The sequence below is a fragment of the Tachysurus fulvidraco genome, chromosome 12, assembly GCF_022655615.1.
Source record: "Tachysurus fulvidraco isolate hzauxx_2018 chromosome 12, HZAU_PFXX_2.0, whole genome shotgun sequence".
Taxonomy (NCBI): Eukaryota; Metazoa; Chordata; class Actinopteri; order Siluriformes; family Bagridae; genus Tachysurus; species Tachysurus fulvidraco.
In genome coordinates this window covers 16,664,023-16,686,321 of record NC_062529.1, presented here as the reverse complement: position 1 = coordinate 16,686,321, position 22,299 = coordinate 16,664,023, and the positions used below count along the sequence as shown (strand labels likewise).

General features: G+C 39.1%; 1 protein-coding gene across 5 annotated transcripts in view; it reads right to left on the bottom strand.

Moving 5' to 3' along the window:
* esrrb (estrogen-related receptor beta) overlaps positions 1-22,299 on the bottom strand; it is a 50,407-nt gene that overhangs the window by 11,433 nt on the left and 16,675 nt on the right. For all 5 annotated transcript variants that reach the window (XM_027172001.2, XM_027172003.2, XM_047821752.1 and 2 more), the window contains 4 exons: positions 20,967-21,388; positions 14,879-14,995; positions 5,643-5,753; positions 4,777-4,938 (listed from right to left, as the gene is read on the bottom strand). In XM_027172001.2, coding sequence (XP_027027802.1) covers positions 4,777-4,938; positions 5,643-5,753; positions 14,879-14,995; positions 20,967-21,375 — 799 coding nt within the window. In that variant the 5' untranslated portion in view covers positions 21,376-21,388. The remainder of the gene's footprint in view (positions 1-4,776; positions 4,939-5,642; positions 5,754-14,878; positions 14,996-20,966; positions 21,389-22,299) is intronic.

Genomic DNA, 22,299 nt, shown 5'->3' with positions numbered 1-22,299 from the left:
ACCAAATGTGTAAATTTAACCAAGTTATAAATAAGAGAGAATTGTTTGTATTTGTGGTGGTTTTTATAGTAGGAATGTGTACATACACCCACAAACCACCCCCCATGCACATAAACAAACTCTCCTTTGACAGCGCTAACACAACAAAAATAGATCTTGCCCTTTCCTGAGTGTAAACCCGCCCAGAGCAGCAGATGTCCCTTGCATGGTCCCGGAAGCCCCCCTTCAAATCTCCATCCCTGCATGCTGCATCTCAAGCGTGGGGCGTCAGGCCTGGGCCTACACCTGATTGCTCCATCCATCTTGATCTGGGCTGCTAAAGCCTCCGTCAGTGGGTAAATTGAATATACTAAGGCCTGTCTGTTGGTGTCTATATTTAATAAAGGCCGCTGATGAGGTGCTGATTTATCGGCCGGCAGTATTCACACTCCATTACAAGGAGATTACACAGCTTGAGAGGGATCAGCCTCGGCAACACAGTAAGGAGATTTCACAATTTAATGGCAAAGAGAAAACAGCGAGCTTTGGATGGGTGGGGAGAATGGGGGGTAAGATAGGAGTAATCTTGTGCCATGAGGTGTGTGCTGAGATATGATAGCTGTAAGCTCTGAAAGGTGATCATTTTTAATACTTTCGTATATTTGGTCCCCGGCTTTCTATACCTATGAGGTCTATCTATAGCTGATTTTACTAGAAATAACTGACCTTTCCTAGAAAGCTTCAGAATTTCTTATTTAGAAAGTATAAAGAATAAAAAGGTTTAAAGTGTGAAGGCTCATATAAAACCATCATACAGTAGATGACGCTCATAAAATGAAAGGCATCACAGGACAAGAATAGCTACTACGTGGCTATGGCAAGATCATGTGGGAAACAATTCTCTAGACTCTCTCAGCCCAGAATTCCCTAGAGGAAAAATCCTGCCCTCTGAATCTGGGGCTTGGGGGCAGGTGACTAACAGCTGTCTAATGTGATGAAGCAACTGGGTTGCACAAGATGCAGAGTGTAAAGCCTTATTCCAAACCATGGCATATGACATTACCATTCAGTGCAGCACTCAAGCCAAACAAATCTGACTATTGATACTGTGATAAGTTCTTGCAATAAAAGCACTGCCACTATTTTCCATTTTCCATGCTTACTATGATCACCATAGCAGAGCAACGTACCGATACTTTGGAGTGGTTTTCTATTTTCAGCCCTTAAATTTCTTTGTACTTTCTCCAAATCGGTAACCAGCTTGCATTTTTATAGTGTGTCAGGCTGTAAGTAACTACAGTAATGCTTCTGTCAGTTGGACACTGTGAAATTGGAGATGGAATAGAACAAGCAACGACGGTATGTATGTCAAAGGTCTTTAGCACCTCGGGAGTAAAAAGGCCATCTGTCAACATTTCCCACACATCGACCTTAATAAGCACAGCCATGCCAAACGTCACTCAAACTATTTACAGAGTGCACTCTCGCACTGCCAGGTCAACCAGTGCTGAGCTATTCAACTCGGGATTAATTATCAATTCAATTTACGGCAGATTGAGTAAGAATTGACAATACATAGCACATATCCTTGATGATTAGATGATCCAATAGACAAAACTGTGCACTGAATCCTATTTCTATAATAAATGTGACAAACTATGTATCACAGCTACAGTATGTATCACATTTAGGAATATTGGGCCCAATCCTATAGTGCAGCATATAAGAGATAAGAAAGAGAGAAGAGTTTAAACTTATTTCAGGATGTAGGCAGTAAGTTTAGAAAAAAATAGCAATTTTAAATTTAAACTACAGTATATTACCATAACACAGCATACACACTTTCTGTGTTAGAACTACTGAGTGACAGGTGAGTTCAGATGCCTCCTTACCCTAACTGGTTGTAGGTTGGCGGTGCAGAAGACTTTCTGTCGTTGTTTACAGAACTCAATGCATGGCACGCACTTGAAATGTTGGCTTTAGGTTAAAAGATGAGGATATACAGTATGATAGTACGTTATATCAATAATTAGTTTATTGTTTTTCTGAAAGTAATATTAGCAGTATTGCAGATCGTTTTGCACGCTCCTAGATCCATTATATGTGAGATTACACGCTGCTGCTGTCCAAGTGAATCTCTCAAATGCACTGAGATTAGTGCTTGATAGGACCACTTTAGAGAAATTTGCCACTTTTTTATAACCCGTTTGCTCAAATGTTATCTTCGCAAAACGGACAATAAAAAATCAATTCAGGAAGTTAGGCACCAATTTTCTTGACATATAAATTGTTACCTTTGGACGATGGTCATTGGCCATCTGTCAGCATCCTAATCAATGTACCACACTTTATAATGAACTGTTAATCTTTTTTAATCCCATTGCCAAAGGGCTGAAAATCTATCAGAATGCAATCAGTAGCCTCGCAGTAGGGAGGAGCCACTGCCTGCCTGCTCGCTGTTGGGGTTAAATCATAGCGATACAACAGCGATGCGCAAACTCAATCAGCCTCCATGTGCAGCACATTGTCACCGGGGAGAAGATTGAAAGCACAATGTAAATTTAACTCGAACCATCTTTTATTTTTGGCCAGTTGCTACATCCATATTATAACAATTTTTAAGATTAGCAGAACCCGCATATGGCTAATGTTCCACTCAACTACAACTAAATTGAATTAAATCTAAAAATATGTAGTTATCAGAGATCTCGAAATATATTAAAAAATTATATTTAAAAAATCTAATTACCTAGGTATATTATTATTATTTTCAAAACCTGACTATCAGAGTGAGGCTGGATTTTCTGTGAATCATGCAAAAGTGTTTGAAATAATTATATACAAAATACTGAGGCTTACACTAAAATAGATAGATATTGCAAGAGATAATATATAGATAGATGTGTATGGCAGGAGGAGGGGACTGTGTTATTGGGTCATTAGTGATCTAGTTGTGGCTAAGCTTCTTGCTAAACTCTTTACGCGCTGACACAGCACTGCACTTTGTGTATGTGTGTGTCTGTGTGAGCTTGACTGAATGGGGATCAAAGTCTTCTTAATCTTCTTACTAGATAACATTTCACCAAGCTTCTGATTACCATCTTCCCCAAAAACGTCACTGAGCTGTGTATTGGGTTTTTCTGTTGGTCAGTTTCAGGTTTTTTTTGTTTTGTTTTATATCACAGATGTTAAAAGCTCACCCACAGAATTATCATGGTTATTAACAGGCACTATATATGTGGCCAGAACTTCTAAATAACAATAGATTGTTTTTTAATGTGGATTCCATGAGATATATAATTCCGTAATAAAATGACATTGTGACAATTTAGTCAGGTGTCGAAATATAAGATGTGAAATATTGAAGAATTCTAAATGTAATTTATCCGATCACAGTAGAGTGATCATTACAACATATACTGCTAACCACTATCTTTAAGAAGTAAAAAAAAATATGTCTGGATGAGGCACTGCATAAATTGTTTTCCATAATACGTTGCTACAGTGAGTTCCAGATTTTGAGACCCACATCCATGCCTGGTGGTTTATGTCTTCCTAGCTAACACACTAATACCTGATCATATAGCTACCAGTCTGTGAGCAAATTTTGTTTAAATGATGTTTGATAGTGATCTAAAGAAATACACAATTATGTCACGACATCTAATATTAGATTGGAATTACTAGCCAAAAGTAAAAGCAGACATTTTCATTCTTAAAGCATGTATTTTTGCTGCTATACGTGCATTCTCTTCTGTCATTCTCGATTCTAGACAAAAAAATAAAAGATATAAAAACCAGAAATCCTTTAGTGACCAGCCATAAGGAACCATTTAAAATTCACAAACTCTAAATGCTACTCAAAAGCAAAGAATACTATTCATATATCCATATAACCAATGAGATATAAGTTCTGCCTACACATTTGTAGTTAAACTCCATAGACTCCAGACACATTATTTACATCCAACTCAAATAAATTAGTTCCTTATTAGAAACTCGTATTATTTTTTACAACACTTTCACCTTATTATCTGGGACTCTGATGCTTCTACGCTGCTGAGGGGATTATGTCCTGCTCACCACAACACCACTCACTGCACCACTTTGCTGTTTATGGTATTTAATGTGCTGTGTTTTATTAATTGTTTTGCTCCACTCTTTGTATTTATTGCTATTGTATAGTAGTCTTCCTCAGTTTATGCACTACATGTTGTCAGTTTTGCACACTGCTGTCTGTGACCTCGGTAATGTCACACAGCGCCATGGGGAATAACAGCGATGTCATCCTACTGTATGCCTGTATATGCCGAGAATGACGATAAAAATCTCGAAACGAAACTTTACAAACTCAGTAATCATTTGAAGCAATGTAACAGCAAAGAAGCTTGATTCCTAGAGTTAATATTTCATATGAAATTCCTGTCACATTGCTTGGATTGTTCCACTGTGCATCAAAATATTTGTTGCATACACATCAACTTTCCCAATTTTGTAAAAATCAGTCTAAACAAATCTGCATCATGAATGTCGGTTCCTTACAGGACCAGATTGTTGCACCAGCCATTTGGTCTTAAAGCCGTGAAATAAATGCACATGTTCCAGAATATATGCAAAGATGCAGAAGTGGAACATTACATTGCAATATGTCATTTATTTAACTTTTATTAGATAGAAATATTATTCAAACTGTCCTCTGACTGAGGTTTATAAATAAAGGCTTTTTATTCCAATTCAGAAAAACTCTTGACTCTAAGATTACTTGCCTGGGTGTAAACACTGTTAATGTGAACTCACCTGGGATATGCTTGGCCCAGCCGATGATGACGACCAGCTCACGATCGGCGAGATCACAGAGTGTGGTCAGTGCCTTGATGTCACTCTCAGGCATGGTGGGATCTGGCATGGCATAGATCTTCTCTGGCTCTGCTACCAGGAGGTGGGACACGATCTTTGTCACTGAGAAAGAAGAGTATCAGAGGAGACACATGTATATTCTGATTAGCTTTTGATCCAACTAATCATTAAAGTGAGGATGAATAAACACCTCATATGAAAGAGCATAAGAGGCTTTTATATGAACTATACCACCATGTGGTGTGTTAGTCAGTAATTATGCCAGGAGCTGAACTGTAAATATTAATGTCAAGTCAATAAATGGAAATGACTTTATTGATTTGAAATGAAAATATTACTTTAATATTATATTAGTGTGACGATTTCTATATTAATCTGCAGTCTCAGCAGGTCATTCGTTTAAATCCGGTCTAGGCAGCATAAAGAGAATGAAAACACAGCAACAACAACTGAGTATTGATTCAGAAGACTTGTAAATATGGAACAATGTTAGGGCCTGTGAGCTTTCCCTGATGAGAAAAGAGGCAGTGAAACAGAAAATATTTTTTTTTAGTGTGACCAGTGTGTACATATATGAGACGATCACATTTATTCTTTGTTCAGGTTAAAATCTGGTGTGTGTACATACAGTATATCTTTAGAGCTTTGTAAAGAACAAAAAAAGCCTAAAGGTCATCATAATGTCCCAGTCTTCATAAAATGAAGATTTATTTTTATTTAAGCAGAGTCTGAAGATATCCTAGTAGTTACTGAGGTTACGGAATGATGTGTGTGTGCAGTGTGCTTGTGTGTAAGAGAAATCCTACATGGTTTCTTGGCAGGAGGTGGTAGGGTGAGGCCCAGGTAAGCGCTGTTCTCTGTGTCAATCCTCCTTTTATACTTTTGTCTGCCTCCTCGGACACGATCCAGACGAACGCCTGGATAAACACAGAACAGCAGGATACACACTGATCAACAACAACATTAAAACCCTAACAGGTGAAGTAAATAACACTGATTATCTTCTTAAAATAGCACTTGTTAAAGGGTGGGATATATTAAGCAACAGGTGAACAGTCACCTCTCCCAAGGCTCACTGATGCGGGTTGGGAGTGAAGGCTAGCTCGTCTGACCTGAACCCACAGAAGAGCTACTGTAGCACAAATTACTGAAAAAGTTCATGCTGGCTATGATAGAATAGCACCAGAACACAGTTAGCCAGAGTTTATGTGTATTAGGCTGTGTAGCCAAGGGTGTGACCCAAGGGTCAGAGTACCCATACAAATAAATTCACTCAGAAAGTCTAAATTGGATGCATGACGACTGTAACTATAAAGTGTTACATTGCAAGAATAAATTCATGAAAGATTGACAATTTACAATAACTTCATTTTAATTGTATTTGCAGGGAATTTAAAGATAATTTGTGGGATACAACAGTTTGCGAATCCAGAATTGTGTCTGCGCACATTCTTATACACACACACACACACACACACACACACACACACACACACACACACACACACACACACACACACACACACACACTTAACATCCTCTTAGGTAACACGATCATAGTGTAAATAAATTATTTCATCTCCTTAACGGTCATTTAAAACCAAAGAAATACAGAGAAAGCCGAAGTACAACAAACACACGCAAACCCTGACCCATGTGTGTGACAGGTAGAGAGAGACAGAGAAAAAGAGAGGAAGTGTGCAGAGGCAGGCTAGTGCTTGTTTTGGTGGAGCGTGTCACAGGAGTGGCAGTGCTCCATATGTGAGAGCAGTCTGCTGCTTCTGCTCCACTGTCCACTGCACAACAAACACATGAATATTTAAACGAAGGTCAATGATCTCACAGACAGGCCTTCTAATTATTTAGCTTTTCCTCAGAGCCGCTGAGCATGCTAACCGCAGAGCTGAGAAACTTACTCATTTCATATACACACAGCCTAGCCAGCACCTATACACCCAAGCACACATTACTATGCTGTGCTGTGCTGTACACACACACACACACACGCACACACACACACACACACACACACGCACACACACACACACGGTCCAATAAATCAGCCTGGTTTTATTTAACTAACACTAGCAGAATGAGTGTAGAAGCTTATCAGTGCATTTCCCCTGCTTCCCTACTGGAGTCACTTCAGAGCTAATGTACTGCAGTAAATGCCACAATGCTCATCACAACATCTGTTATTTATTAGTCAATTATTTGATAAGAATGTTAATACACTTTTATATTTCACACCATCCATATCTGTGTCATTCATGTAAATGCATACTGTTACAAAAAAAACAGTTCTATTTATTTCAGATGAATTATTAACCAGAAAGTAAAAATTACGAATGATTAGGATGAAAATAATGTTCTCCTGAGTTTAAAACTGGTTTGACGCTTATCCAACTGCTTGAGCTGTCGAATGGGGGAGCACTTGCTAAATGATACGTTCATATAAGAATCGCAGAGCTATGGGAAATGAGACTGGAGTGTTACTATTGAAAATTACGCTAATGTCATCCCAAAAAAAAATCAACAAAATAAGCATAAACACCTCAAAGAACGACCTTAAACGAGGACAGGTGAGAAAACAGGAGGAGAGAGAGAGAGAGAGAGAGAGAGAGAGAGAGAGAGAGAGAGAGAGAGAGAGAGAGAGAGAGAGAGAGAGAGAGAGAGAGAGAGAGAAAATGTTTGACTCTATTTCACTACAGTTAATTCCACAGTCGAGTATGTTAAGGTGAATGATGTACAATTAACCTCTAGAGTTTTTTTTTTAATGTGAAAAAAAAAATTGACAAGATGGAAAAGCTCTATTTGTTCCCCAGAATACTTACAGTCCCTGTAAAATTGCATCCTAGACATTTTTAACCTGGCCTTATATCCAGTAATCATTTAATTTCCTGTTGAGGGCCAATTTCACTTAAAATAATCACATACACAACAAAGGGCAGCAGAAACAAACTGCATTATTGTTTTACCAGAGGAACAAGCTGATTTCTGGTACTTATATAAATTATTTGATTCCCTAGAAACAGAAATCTGATTAGGATTGTCTTTCAATTTCCTGACACTGACAACCCACTAACCTAATTACCCACTGGTCCCTATGGTACCTCCTTCATAGCAAACACTGGGAAATCATTTGACGGTTGCTAAATCGCAGTAAAAATCTCATTTCTCCTAACTGAAACTTTCATTTCACTATGTTAATCGTGAAGATGAGCACTGTAGGAGTAAATTACAGTTTACCAAGTTAATGATTATGTTATTCATGACATCAACTAACATCTCTCATTCTGCTCTCATGCTATAAGAAATACAAACTGTAAGCTTTTATATATCACTAAATAAAAGCTATTGAGGTGATCTGGCAAAGCACTGACATGACATATTTTGCACATGCTATGGTTTCTTCCTGTTCCTTTGAAGGTCTTGATGAGCATGTGGTTGAGTGTGAGTCCAGTGCTCAGAAACATTCCATGTTCATCTCTATGTCACATGTTAGTGTCAGCCATGGCAAAGCTGGCGTGAAGATTCCGAGGTACATGGGTGCCTGTTTTAATTAGAACAGTGCCCGCCATAATTAACAGATGCTGACAGGAATTAAAGCTTGGCACTAGCCAGTCTCTCTTACACTCAGAGAGGGTCAGGGTGTGTGTGTGTGTGTGTGTGTGTGTGTGTGTGTGTGTGTGTGTGTGTGTGTGTGTGTGTGTGTGTGTGTGTGTGTGAGAGAGAGAGAGAGAGAGAGAGAGAGAGAGAGAGAGAGAGAGAGAGAGAGAGAGAGAGTTCTCTAATGGAAAATTAGTGGCTTATCATAGGACAATCATGATCTCACTGATACTTCTTTGAAGTGGCAGAAGTAATAGAAGGTAACGGCAACTGGACACTTGACTGGCCATTATGAGCCAAATTTAAAAACAGTATACATATATATATATATATATATATATATATATATATATATATATATATATATATATATATATATATATATATATATATATGTGTATATATGTATGTATAAAAAACATAGAACTCATAAGTGACTATAATTTCTACAACATTAATACAATTGATTATTAATGAATACTAAGCTTAATTGCTTATTTATCAAGACTTGTTCGTACAAAGTCAGCTTATTCCACTGTAAGTGCAGAAAGCAAATTTGTTAAGTCCTCATTCAAGAGCAATGCAATAGAGGAAGTAATAAAATAAACACTCTTGACACCACAGATTACAACTGCAATGCCATAATGTGGCTTTAGTCAATTCCCAGTAGTTATCACAACCTAAAAACAGTGCCGACAGACAGGTCTTTGATGACATGCTGAAATGCAAATGAGGAATTGAGCATGTCACACTCTTTTCTTGTTCTTCAAGCATTGCTTCACTCAGATGAGACTATAGACACAGCAGCTGTAAGCTTAATCAACAAACATGAATGTGTGTGTCGTACAGCTCTGACTGCTGCTGCTGGTGCAGAGCAGATAGTGCTTGGCTCTTGGGTGTCAGTTCTTCAAAGCAAGCGGGTAGAGAGGAGAAGGGCTCAGGGCCAAAGCGTTTGGCATTTGCATGGGGATTATCCCCATGCTTGGGGCCGGACAAGGGCCAGCTGACCCCAGGCTCCTCTTTCTTACAAAAACAATAATAATCCCTCTCCATGCACAGCCCCTACAAAAGGGCCTGTCCCCACTCACTTTGTGTGGGCCGGACCGAGAAGGCCAGCGAGGGTTGGTGAGGAACCTTATTTTTGGGTCTATCACCTGTTCTGGGTGCCTGTCCCTAAGGAGAGAGGAAAGTGTCAGCATGGCTGGGATGGTTGGCAGTGCCAAGAGGAGCTTAGGCAGACTTGTTTTTAGCTGGGAAAAGCACAGGGCCATGTCCCAGGGCCAAACAAACCCTGCCTTTCATGGTTGCCGCCACTAACCCTCTCGTCAGCACTATTTCACACGACCACTGATTGGCAGCTCCTGATGCCTGCAAGCATGTCATGGCATTCATTCTCATGAGTGATGATGAGAAGGAACTGGAGGTAACAGACAGGCTGACAGCCTGAAAGAATAACCAGTGAATCCTGAAACATTTAAGATGAAGCAGGTTACCCATTCTAGTTTAGGTAGCACTTTCATCAAACTGGACTGTACACTAAAACTGGACACTATGATCCTGTCTAGAATCCATGCAGACTTCTGGCAAGTTAACACCATGTCAGCCTGAAATCTTCTGTAATCACAAACTGCAATGCACACATTCAGTCATTCCTCATTCAGATACTTATGTTAAATGCTACAAATGCAGGTGATGTTCAAACCACCAGCTAGATCAATGAGGTCATGGGTTGCCGGTGACCTGAAATACTCTTAGTCACTCAAGCACCCATCTGAATCCCAAAATGAGATAACTGACACTCTGTGGCTTAGCGGCCCAAATTTAGGAAAGCGCAAATAAGAACCACAAGACCACGACTGCACCATTCAGGACAAAGACTACCTTAAGTTCTTTGATTATTCTCTACCGAATTTATGAGTGCCCGTGTTTTGTCTTTGCAGGGCATGTATAAGCAAATGTGAATCATGCAGAGCTGCTTTCAATTGTGGTCGGGCCGTCATTCATATGTCTGTCTTCCAGTAAAGATGATATACAACGTTTAAGGACTCATGAAATAGTGGGCTGCTCTGCCTGTTCCCTCCCAACCCTCTCTGGTGGAAAACATGTGTTATCGCCTGCTGTAATCCTCTCACCTGTTAGGCTGAGGAACAGGCCAAATTCAGGGGAACTGGCAGCCAGACAGTTGACAGACTCGTACACCTCTTTACACTGGGGGCAATGAACTGCTGAGGGCACTGGAAATCTTTTGTAAATAGATCATCTCATTTAATACAGACTATACACTGGCACAATTTAGATAACCAGGATACAATTTCAGTCTGTACTAGGGATGTAACCAATTATGAATAGATTTATCTAGAAATATTTAGAATCTTCCAAGAAAACCATATCCAACAATTAATGTTTTGTCTAATGAAGAATCATCTCTATGAAAATCTGAAAAAGGTTCTTATTCCACAATGAGTGGTGAGCCTCAACAAAGTAGTTATGAATAAACACAAAGTGAAGGCAGTTCGGTCCAGGACAAAAGCCATGTGTTACAAAAATCAATAAAGAAACCACACCTTTTAGGCTTTGTTATGGGCTTCAATATGGTGATAGCTTCCTCTTAAAGGTACACAAGCTCCTCTGCTGCAATAGCTACCCCATACACACAAAAAACTGGTTTGATTCAGTCCTTTTCCTAAGCATCCAGTCCTCACCAAGCAATTTGTCATAAAAGCAGCTACCTCTAAAATGGAAGTCATTTAAGTCCACCAATATGCGTATATTTACTTTGCTTACTGACCCTTGTCAGATCAATGCTCCTGCTGGCAGTTTGCCATCTGTAGGTCCTGGCCAATCACCACCAAAAACTGCAAATAATCCACCCACGCTTGTCTTACCATGGACTGAGATTTTGATGAACCAAGTGCTCTTTTTATTCCTCAGAAGAATCAGTGAGAGAATAAACTACTATATTATGTAGTTATCATTAGTCTTCGTAAGCTTGTCTGTCCAGATCCACTGGATGAAAAAACCCTCTTTTGCGATCTGCCAGTTTGCTGGACACTGAGGTTTCTTCAGCATACATCTTTTTTTAACTCTTATGATAGCTGATGAATCCAGTATCTGTGTCCTGGGAGATTTGTGGTATTGGGGATCCATCTTAAGCACTTACCACAGACATTCAGGACACCGCACTGGTGTCAGTGTATCTCTGAGGTCACTAAATGGACCTGCCTTGTTCTTAGCCATGGGTTGCCATGTGGCTAAGAAAGACTATCCCCATATCAGTGTTTGGATCCCTCAACCTCTGTATGTGTATCACTTAGCTTTAGCTCTCCTATGCATGTCCTATGCATACATAAGTTTGGGCTCTGTCTCTACACGTTTCAATAAATACTATCTACAGTACATGCATATTCCTGTTGCTTTACTTTTTTTAAAGCATGTTTAGCATTCTCTGCTCTAAATGTCAGACTCAATGTATGTATAAGAGACATATATGGATCCTCTAGTCAGTTAAAGGACTGTAGCCATAGGATTACATCAGTGTAATCTCTCACTAGTATCTTTTCCTATCATCTCAGCTCTGATCCTCTTCCATTGATCAGAGAAAAAAAAACTGTAGTCCTTGACATTTGAGTAGATCTATTGATCACTTCCTCTTTTATACAGATGGGAGGAAATGAAGCAATTTCACAGGAGTTTCAGGTTGACTTCTGTTGCATATTTCTAAGAACAGACACTGCATTACATTTTCTGACCACGTACCAAAACATAGCCAAATACTGTTACATCATAGGATTGCATAAAAATTCTTTTTTTTATAAAAAGCAATTTTAAAACATTTTAACGAATTAATGTAAACAGAACACGCCACTGCGTTTAAACCTTCTTCAGAAATGTGCATTTGTCTGAGCCAATGACAATCCCTTGAATCTCCGTGACTCAAAGACAGCACCATTGAAAGTTTATGGTCTACTCTGCACTTTCTACGAGCTGTACAGTTATTATTAGGCTTGATGTTGTTCATTCACTGCATGACCTTTCCACTTCTAACCTACCCTTAAGACTACAGACTGGAGGCAGCCTTCTCCTCAGCAGTTACCATGCGACAAGAAGAGTTTCAGAGAGATGGACACGGGTCTCTGTTTTGTTCTTGTCTCCTTGAATTGCCTGATTGATTTCGCGCTCACGTAGCGTAGGCAGGAAGACAGACGCATGACCTTGCATTGAGGAGAGATACCAAATGCACAGTAAGATGCCTTTCACGTCTTCATATTCATTTGCAAAATGTATTTACTTATTTTGATAGTGTTTGGAAATTATAGGTGAAGGTGAGAGTGTTGGTCCACGTGGGCTGGCTTGGCACTGACATAGATGGAGCTTAAGAGCTTCGTGTTAAGTGCTACAAGTTACTTGTTCATAAGTAATAAGGGGTATACTGAGGACAGTATTGGAGTCACATTGAAGAAGGATGTAGATATCTGCAAGCGGAATGAGTAAGGACAGGTGATATGACCTTTTCTAAATAATGGAGGACTAGAGGAAAATTAGAGAAAGTGTGTTGCGTTCTCCATACGGTACTGTTCTCTGGCACAACATTTATCCTGTATAAATCACACACCTAAAAAGATTCTATTAGCTCATGTGGTAATGTCTGACACATTTAGACATTGAGGTCCTGTGAGCAATAAACTATTTTGAGAACCGTTTGGGGTGCATTTATAGACTACTCTTATTGATAATAAAAAAAAAATAAAATAAAAAAAAACCCTAGCAAAAATTGTGCAGGTGGAAGAATCAATTTCAATCCATTCTAAAATCATAAATTCATAGTCTAAGAATGAGTTGAATTCTTTTTTATTTTCTCTCAGTACATTTCCTCTCAGTACATCCACTGCTAGAGCATCCACTGAGAGAAAAGTCTGCTCGTCATATCATCTCTGCCGGGTACCTACTGTCACGTGTGGTACAAGATTATTACCGTGTAGTAGACTGGCTCTTGTTTAAGCTAAGCTTCATTTTTTTGCACTGACACTAGTGATTCATTTATGACCAACTCTCCCTATTTTCTAGTCTCTTATTCCTCTAGATAATATATTTCCATTAATTTTTCATCAGCTAGTAATGCGATTACTCCCTTATTCTCTCTCTCACTCTTTCTTGCTCTTGCTCCCTCTATCTCAACATGCAGTTGAGAGATTTCGTTACCTCACTTAGGTCCATATAGATTGCTGTGAGGAAGAGCCATTTACAGACACTAAATGGATGGATTGGGTGTATTACACCACCACAATGGATATTCTATTCATCTGTTCTCAATATACTGCCATATCATTATATATATATATAATATATATACCTACACACATATATATATATATATACCTACACACACTCACATTTACAAAATTATGCAAACTATATTTGTTGCATATGGTATGATTTCTGCATTAAAGTTCAATGTTCAATTCAGTTTTCCATTCAACAGAAATTCTACCTGATTTTTAAAAAAAAAACAAAAAAAACAAAAAAAAACAATACTGGTCAGGCAGAGACAAACTAGCAAACACAGGCCCCATGCCCTCAAGAGAACTAAAATAGAAAGGAGAAAGAGAGAAACCTGTCCAAGATAAAAAAAAAAAAAATCCATGACCAGCATGTTTAATTGTCACTGAATTCCCAAGTGGCATGACTTTAAAAAAGCATCCACAGGAAGGGAGCTGAGATGTTCGGAAAACATTTAGTGGATCAATATGCCGGGGAGAGCTGAGAACGGCTGGAGTGTGTGCTCAGGGACTGCGCCGAAGCCCTTCCAGTCGGAATACTGTTACACTTCTATTAGTCAGATGCAGGGATCGACCTATTCAGCATATTTCTGTCTCTCTGTCCAACAGGCGCATTATTTACTGCTCTGTGGCTGGGACACAGGGGCGGACAGCTGGGCCATGCCAACAGGGCCCTTCAACTCCATTCTGGCCTGGCATTAGCCCATTGGCAATCAGTCTAGTACTGATTTTTTTTTCCACCAGCATCAGAACCGTGTCTTGTTCTGTGTGTGCAAAATAACTCTCTTGACAGCTGCTTTAAATGCCAGCATGTTGTATTATTAAGTGAAAATTAGATACTAATGCTTTGCTACCAGAGGGTCGGTCAAGCTATCAAAGGGATAGCCTTAAGCTTTAATTAATGTCAAAACAGAAATAAAAAATAGTATTATATTAAATATTAAATTTAAATAGTAAAGATTTACTCTTTAAGATTACTGATTTCTAGTTCCAAAATGTTGTAATAGTATGTCTGGACCCTTTATGTCTATACATTTTTGGTCATGTTGATATAAAGTTAATAAAACAACCGATTCAAGAGTCTTCAATATTCATCAGTTAAGAAGGAACATGTCCGTCAGGTTCACAGAGAAAAAAATGTCTAAGGAGCCCATTACCTTCCTTTAGCATGCCGACTTTCAGACACTTCATGAAGCGGCAGGCTTGACAGGACTTGCGTCTTCGCTTTGTGATCTCACACTCGTTGGTGGCCGGACAGCTGTACTCTATGTTACCTGAGCAGATAAAAAGAAAATGAAATATCAGATATGTCTCCTTTTATACCTGATTTTCTTGGAGATCACATAAATACATGCTTAATGAAGATCTTGCGAAACACATTGCTTATTATGGCAAGGACATTATTATCTATTTAGACATTACACCAATATATTATTCAGATCAGATTTCATAGTTCATCATTCATAGTTCATTCATAAATCTGCAGAATGAGCTTTTATTTTCTTCAGTAAATTGATTTGGTCATAAGAGATGGCAGAAAGCAGACAGGAGAACACGGAGGTAAGCAGAGAGGCCAAATGAAACGACACACTAGAACATACTCATTGACCTACCGCAGACGTCCTTTCTCTATGTTTGGTTAATCCTGGACCATTCTGATGTACGGCTTAAATTGTTGTATTTTTCTTCATCTCCAAAAAGACACTAAACAGAATCTAGACACTGCTTTTCTAAATCTGAAGTGTTTCATGTCATTTAAATATCTTTGTGAGAAGAAAAGAGTAGAGTTGCAAAAACATGTTCATGAAATTCTGAGTAGACATAATTCTGAGATTAAGGCAGAACATCCCTTGGCACCCTTCAAGCCCAGCAACCAGAACCAGAATTCCACACACCGCCCTATGCATTTTACATAATGTTCCACCAAATCTGAACTTGCTCCCACTGTGGCAAACTCCCCTCACTATATACATATAGTGTGTCTACTGCACTGATGCATTATTCAAGTCAAGCACTTCAGCGCTTGATACAAATGAATAGGGGTTTCATTGGTACACAATAAAAGAGCTGTTTCTGCTGTATTGTACGACTAACAATAGCTAGAGTGCTTGATATACGATCCCGTTCTACGTGTGTCCATGTAGGTACGTTTAACTAGAGGGAGGCATTTCAATTAGGGTGTGTATGGGTAATGGCAAGGGAGAGCTCTGAATGCATAATAACAGTCCACTATAAATGGGGGAATGATATGAAAGCAATACAATACCACGTTAGCATGAGCGTGTTTTGAATATCTTTCTTACAACCTGTGAACTGCATGTGGTCATCTTATAATTCTTGAGATTTTGCATATTTACATGGGAAATGGAGGAAAGCTGAGTTAGCGATGGTAGCATATAGCAATTTTATTCCTACTTGACAAAAAAAAGAGGCAAAGCTAAATACAACAGGTTACATCTTATGTATCTTATGTAAGTTTGGAGTATGACAATGTGTCCAACATGTATTTGTACCTTTTCTCAGGTTTACAGTACACTATAAATGGGGGAATGATATGAAAGCACTACAATACCACACTAGGTTAGCATGGGAGTGTTTTGAATATCTTTCTTAAAACCTGTGAATTGCATGTGGTCATCATATAATTCTTGAGATTTTACATATTTAAGGCTGTGAAAAGGTCCAAATACAAGTTTCACACATTATCATACTCTAAACTTACATAAGATACATAAGATGGAACCTGTTATATTTAGCTTTTCCTCTTTTTTTTTGTCAAGTAGGAATAGAATTGCTATATGCTACCGTCGTTTCCTCTGCTTTCCTCCATTTCCCATTCCCAACTCGGGCAATTATGTTAACATTATTGCGCAGATCAAGTGGAAGGTCCCTAGATATATTAAATAATTAGAAATTTCACCTCTTATCTGGGTTATACAAATCAGTATGCAAATTCCACAGATCTCTTTGGGGTTGGAGTAAATAAAGGTGTGAAAATTAGAGTGATAAAGTCAGATTGCTCCTCTTCCTGTTTTCCCGTTTGTTGATGTGAAAAACAAAACAGTTGTAATCAAATATATTTCCGATGTGCTTCTTTGCTAGCTGAAGATTGGCAGATTCTTTCAACACATCTATCCCCAGATTTGTTTTTCATTTCCAGTTTTCTGAGAACAGCCTAATCTTATATAAATACTATATTTACATGTCTTATGTAAATATATAATATATCTATATATGTGTATGTCTATAGGGAGATAGTAGATATCTACAGCACAGTCTTAAGTACTGTCTGGATTCTACCTACTTTAGTGAAGGCAAAGATCAAAATGACCTCACATCCCTCACAGATCCTTAATGCAGCACCAAACTCAAATGTTTCTTGAAAAATGACATTTTCTATTGTTTGGCATGTGTTTTTTATTGTTGAATGCATCTTGAGTTTCACTGTTGGTAAATGGAGCCTGCATCCTGGCTGCCTGACTGGCACAATTTATCAGCACAGCAGGAAGTCCTGTGAGTCCCTTAGGATGTCCAGCTTGCTCCAGTTTACCTGTTACACCCGTGAACTCACCAACTGCAGCTTGGCTAAAATACATTAAACTATTCAAATGCACGTCATGCAATTACACCCAAAGTGTAGGTTCAATGCATGTTAAATAAAACAATGGTGTTCAGCATTTGAGTCCAATATGTATGTTTACTTAAGAATCAAATAGATAAAAAAATATATATATACATATTGTTTTTCATTTGATCTGATTTCATGTAAGTGTTACTTTATTAAGCATAGGGTGGAGCGGGAAAAAAGATTTAAAGCAAAGAGTTTTATCTTCTCAATATTTATCTGTCTCAATTTATTTTATGGCTTTTCAGGACCTGTGCCAGGGCATGGTGTGGTGCAGGCACAGGCAGAGTAAGTAAATTATAGTAAAATGGCAGGTATTTCTCATCAAAATCTAAACTGACTTTTACAGGCTTACTGTCAAGCTCTATTAGTGGAGAGAAGAAAGAGTGGGCCTGTTGCTATGGTAAGTTTTCATCCTGTACAGTACTTGTGTTCAGAGTGGGTAGGAATTCAGAAGTAGCAGATGCATGGTGTTTGATTGGTGGTTTGCACAAGGTGTTCGGGGCAATGGGGGGGATCAAGATTGTAGTGGTCGTGGATGGATGATGATCAGAGATGACGTTAATTTGGGGCTTGGCTCTGACTGATGTAACTGTCTCAACGTGCAAGTTCAAAAGGGCTTTACAGTGGATGAATAGGTGACAGAAGATGGATTTGCTGTCTACCTTTGCGTTGAAAAGGTAAGGCCAGTGGAGTCTTTGTCTGTAGGGAGGTTGAGGGTTGGGATGAAGTGAACTGAAAAAAAAAGCTAAATGAAGCTAGGAAAGAGGGAGAATGGAAGAAATAAAGAATGAAAAGAAATTTCTGTTCAGCTTTATGACAAGGTATTCTGTTCTCGATGTGATAGCACATGCTAGGAGATACCATCCTACATCAATAATTAGACAGAAATACTGCAACTTATTGCTAGATTATATTTCCTTTGACCTTTTTCAGCTTGGTATTAAACTACACTGGTTTATAGAAAAGTGGTGGCTCAGTTCAGGAAGGTGTAGAAAGAGATAAAGCCCATGAAATATGGAACAATAAAAAGTTTATTCTAGGTTTCGATATACAACATGTATCATGGCTTTACTTGCAGGCAGAGTGATGTCTGGGGAAAAAAGTGCATGGCATACAGTTCATATAGAATATTCTCAGGTATGATTTCTGGAGAGTTTAAATGCCTGCAGTTCACCTGCTGTTCACTGTGAGGCTTTAGATCACTCTCTTTTAACAATACTGTCCTGGTGATAAAGAGGCAAAAGCAGCATGTGCCACTGTGACAACTCATTTTTCAATAAGACTCGTGAATGTGGAGAAGGTATTACATGTTTGGCAGTAAAAAAGCCATTTTGCAGTAGCGTTAAGGCTGAATGGAATTGATTAAAATGACAAGGCAAATTAAACGCCACCTCTCCTGCTTTGTCCTCATTAAAGGGACGCCGGCTCACACTTACAACCCTCGTCAGCCTCATTATTTACTTAATTAATCACGTCTAATTCACATCACTTACCCTGTTTTTTCCTTTAAGTGCTCTTTGTCTGCCCGTTCTCTTCCCCACTCATCCTCTCAGCCACCCTCAGTGCTCTTTTCATTTTTTTACTTTATTTTACCCCCAAAATCCTCCTGCATTCAGTCTGGGACCATGTCTGCTTATTATGCCATTAGCCCGCCTCTCTCCCGCTCTTTCAATAGAGCAGCAGTGTCCCTCTCCAATCTAAAGAAAGTCTGCAGATTTTTTTTTTCTTTCCTCTTTTTTCATCCCTTCTTCCTTCCCCTTCACTGAAATTACCCAGCGACGCGTGCCTGCGTTTCTAATTGCGCCGGTCCTCCCCAGAGACAGCCCCCTCCCTTTGGCCTAATGAAAAGCCTCGGCCTTAATTACTCCTTCTGAACGCTGATTGTTATTGACAAAACTCCTGTGGCTCGGACAAACGGCACAAGATTAGGTCCATTACAGGCAGCCCTCCAAAAGGAAGAAAAGAGCAAAAGAGAGGGAGGGATAGAGAAGAAAATTTCAACTTGACATAGAGAGGAGGAATAAGCAGAAGATCTTTGACATTTTCTTTCTTTTCTTTCAAGGAACGTTCCTCCTCTTAATTGTTTAGGCTATCACTCCACTTAAAATGGCTTGTTCTTTCAAGGGTCTTTTTTTTTTGTCTCTTCAGTGTAATAGCTTTTTGTACCCCGCTATAGCAGGCTGTGATGCCTGTTTCTAAATATGTGACTTGAGGGAAAATACTCATCTTTTGTCAATAGAGGAGATTGCTGTGGAAGTCAGTGCAAACAGAAGGATTTGGACGAAGGCTGTTGTTTGTCTGCAAAAAGGTACATAGACTGTTTAAAGCTGATAGGACCACTGGGCCAAATTCAACATCGCCGACTGAACAGAAATCAAACACCTGAATAAAAACTGTAACTTTTCCCATTAGTAAGTGCATACTGAGTCTCCACAATCTAACTGTGATATTTAGAACATTAAAACACAACCAAAATCCTTCTGTGTAATCTGGCCATTCCTTGAGATATGCATTAGCATTACCATGTTGTTAAAGTTTTACAATGGCAGAGCAATGAGATCATGCTGTAATTATGGGTAGTGATGCTTTATCCTTACTCTCTCTCTTTTTTCCTCATGCACACACATACACACCTGTGTGACTTCATCTGATTAATATCTGTGTCACAACACACTGACTGCACTGCCCGCGCTACACCAATGTGATCCCACTGCTGGTCGCTGGTACCGACACTGTGTGTATCGGTCAACGCACCCGTGTCACTCGTATAGCTCAACGTGTGCAAATAACGGACAACACATCCTCATTTTAATTTAATCCTCATTCACAAAAAAAGGCTCACAGATAAACTATGTGCTTCAAATCAGAAAATGTGACTCTGACTCATCCAGATTAATTAAATCAACCAAAACAATTAAAGTGGATTGATTGGATTAAGACTTGTCAATGAACAAGCTTAGCAAGGCTAGGCAACATAACCGCATAGTAATGTTATATTGCTGCACCCTGAGCTTCTGCTATGCCTCGCTATACATTACAACTCCAGCTATGTCATTGTTTTTCTTTTCTCCACTCATTAAAATGGCACGACTGATTAAAACAGCTACTAAAGGTTGTTATCTACTGTACAACCTCTTTACAAAATACATTAATGCTGTATATTAGAATGCTTATTTAAAAAACTGCAGTCTTCAGGAAAATCAGTATTGTAATCTCCTGAAAACAAGTTCATTTATATTTATAATAATCCCATTTATTTTTAAATTTTAGACCTTGGTGGCTTCATGCGATTTGAAGGCTAGAAGCCAGTGAATAATGTTCTGTCTTTGATTTCTATTCATGTCCGGTCAGTGTGGTCATCTGATCATGTGTCAGTGTAATAATACACGCCTTGCAGACAAGCAAATGAATTGATTATGTTGATGATGTCACCGGTGTTGCCAAAAGGGACACTATGCACTATGTGTGTGTGTATCACTGAATGAATGGAGTCGCATCATTCAGAGAACTAAAATCTGCTCGTTATTTAAAATAATAATTGTTTTATTTGAACACCGATGTAGCAGTAATTCTGCTTGAGTTTTACAGCATACAGCATCTTAGACGCGTGTCAGTACCTTGTATGGTCCTTTTGAAGAAGGCTTTGCAGGCTTCGCAGGAGGCCACACCGTAGTGGTAGCCAGAAGCGATGTCTCCACATACCAGACACAGCCGTTTGGGGATGGAGTTGAGCATGTACTCGCACTTGATTGGGCCTGAGTCATCAAGCAGCGTGCTGGAGCACTCGTCATAGCGCTTGCGGCAGCCGCTGCCCGCTGCGCCGAGGGGTCCTGCCGGCGTGAACATGGGCGGGGAGTCGAGGCCGTTGGAGTGGCTGTGGATGGCACTGCCGTAGCCACCACTTGCGTCCGAGTGTGCACCAGGACTCGGGTGGCTAGCTGTGTCCACCAAAGAGGACGGACTGGACGGCTCTGTCTTTATGTACGAGCCACAGCTGGAGGGCAGGTGCCGCTCCTCAGCGGCCATCCTGTTCAACAGCCTGAGAGAAGGAGTGATAGAAAAAAGAGGAAATTCAATATCCAGAATTCTAATATTCCAAATAAACTGTCTAGATCTACATATTAATAATATGTACACAAGACTTTACTGGCACAGTCATCACCAGAAAGTGATAAGGAGGTGTATTTCATTTTATATTACTCAAGCCTAAAAAGAAATGCACTATTGTGAAATTGCAACAGAAAGAGATGCTTTCATGCAGCTTCGAAATGGACATATATTATGAATATTATGAAGAACATCAGTGTTTGTGTGAGTGTAAGCTTGTCCAGACATTTCCTCTTCTAAGAGACCTGCTGTCATAGTAATCTAATCATTGAGCTCGGATTCTGGGACAAATGACAGCATGCTTAAAGATTAAATGTTAAAAAAAAAAAAAAAAAAAAGAAAAGAAAAAAGTGAAGAGAAAAAATACACCCACATTGTAAGCCTGCCAAAAATACTACATGAGTGGAAGAATGGAGAATTCAAACTGAGGAGGAAGAAAACAGAAACACGGCGATGTGAAAGACTGAGAAGTGGACCGTTGCTTAAACACAGACAAATCCTACATATTCACTGGACACAGACAAATCCTACATATTCACTGATTAACTCATGAAAATAAAAAGATGTAATCATCCATCCATCATGTTGCAAGTGTATTCCATGCAGGAATAAAAACATGTTCATTCTTATCATAAGAAAAGGACGGACATGCGTTGGATTACTCATCCGTTAGTATAAGGTGTGGACAGCAGGGTTAGAGGTCAGCATTTGCTCACATTATCGAAATTGAGCTTCACTTAACTTTATGCAAATCAAGTTGCTGGGTTTAGTTTTTGAGTGGCATTCCCACACCCCATGCATTTTGTTTTAGTGTATTAGCATAATTAGCATACTGCTAACCAA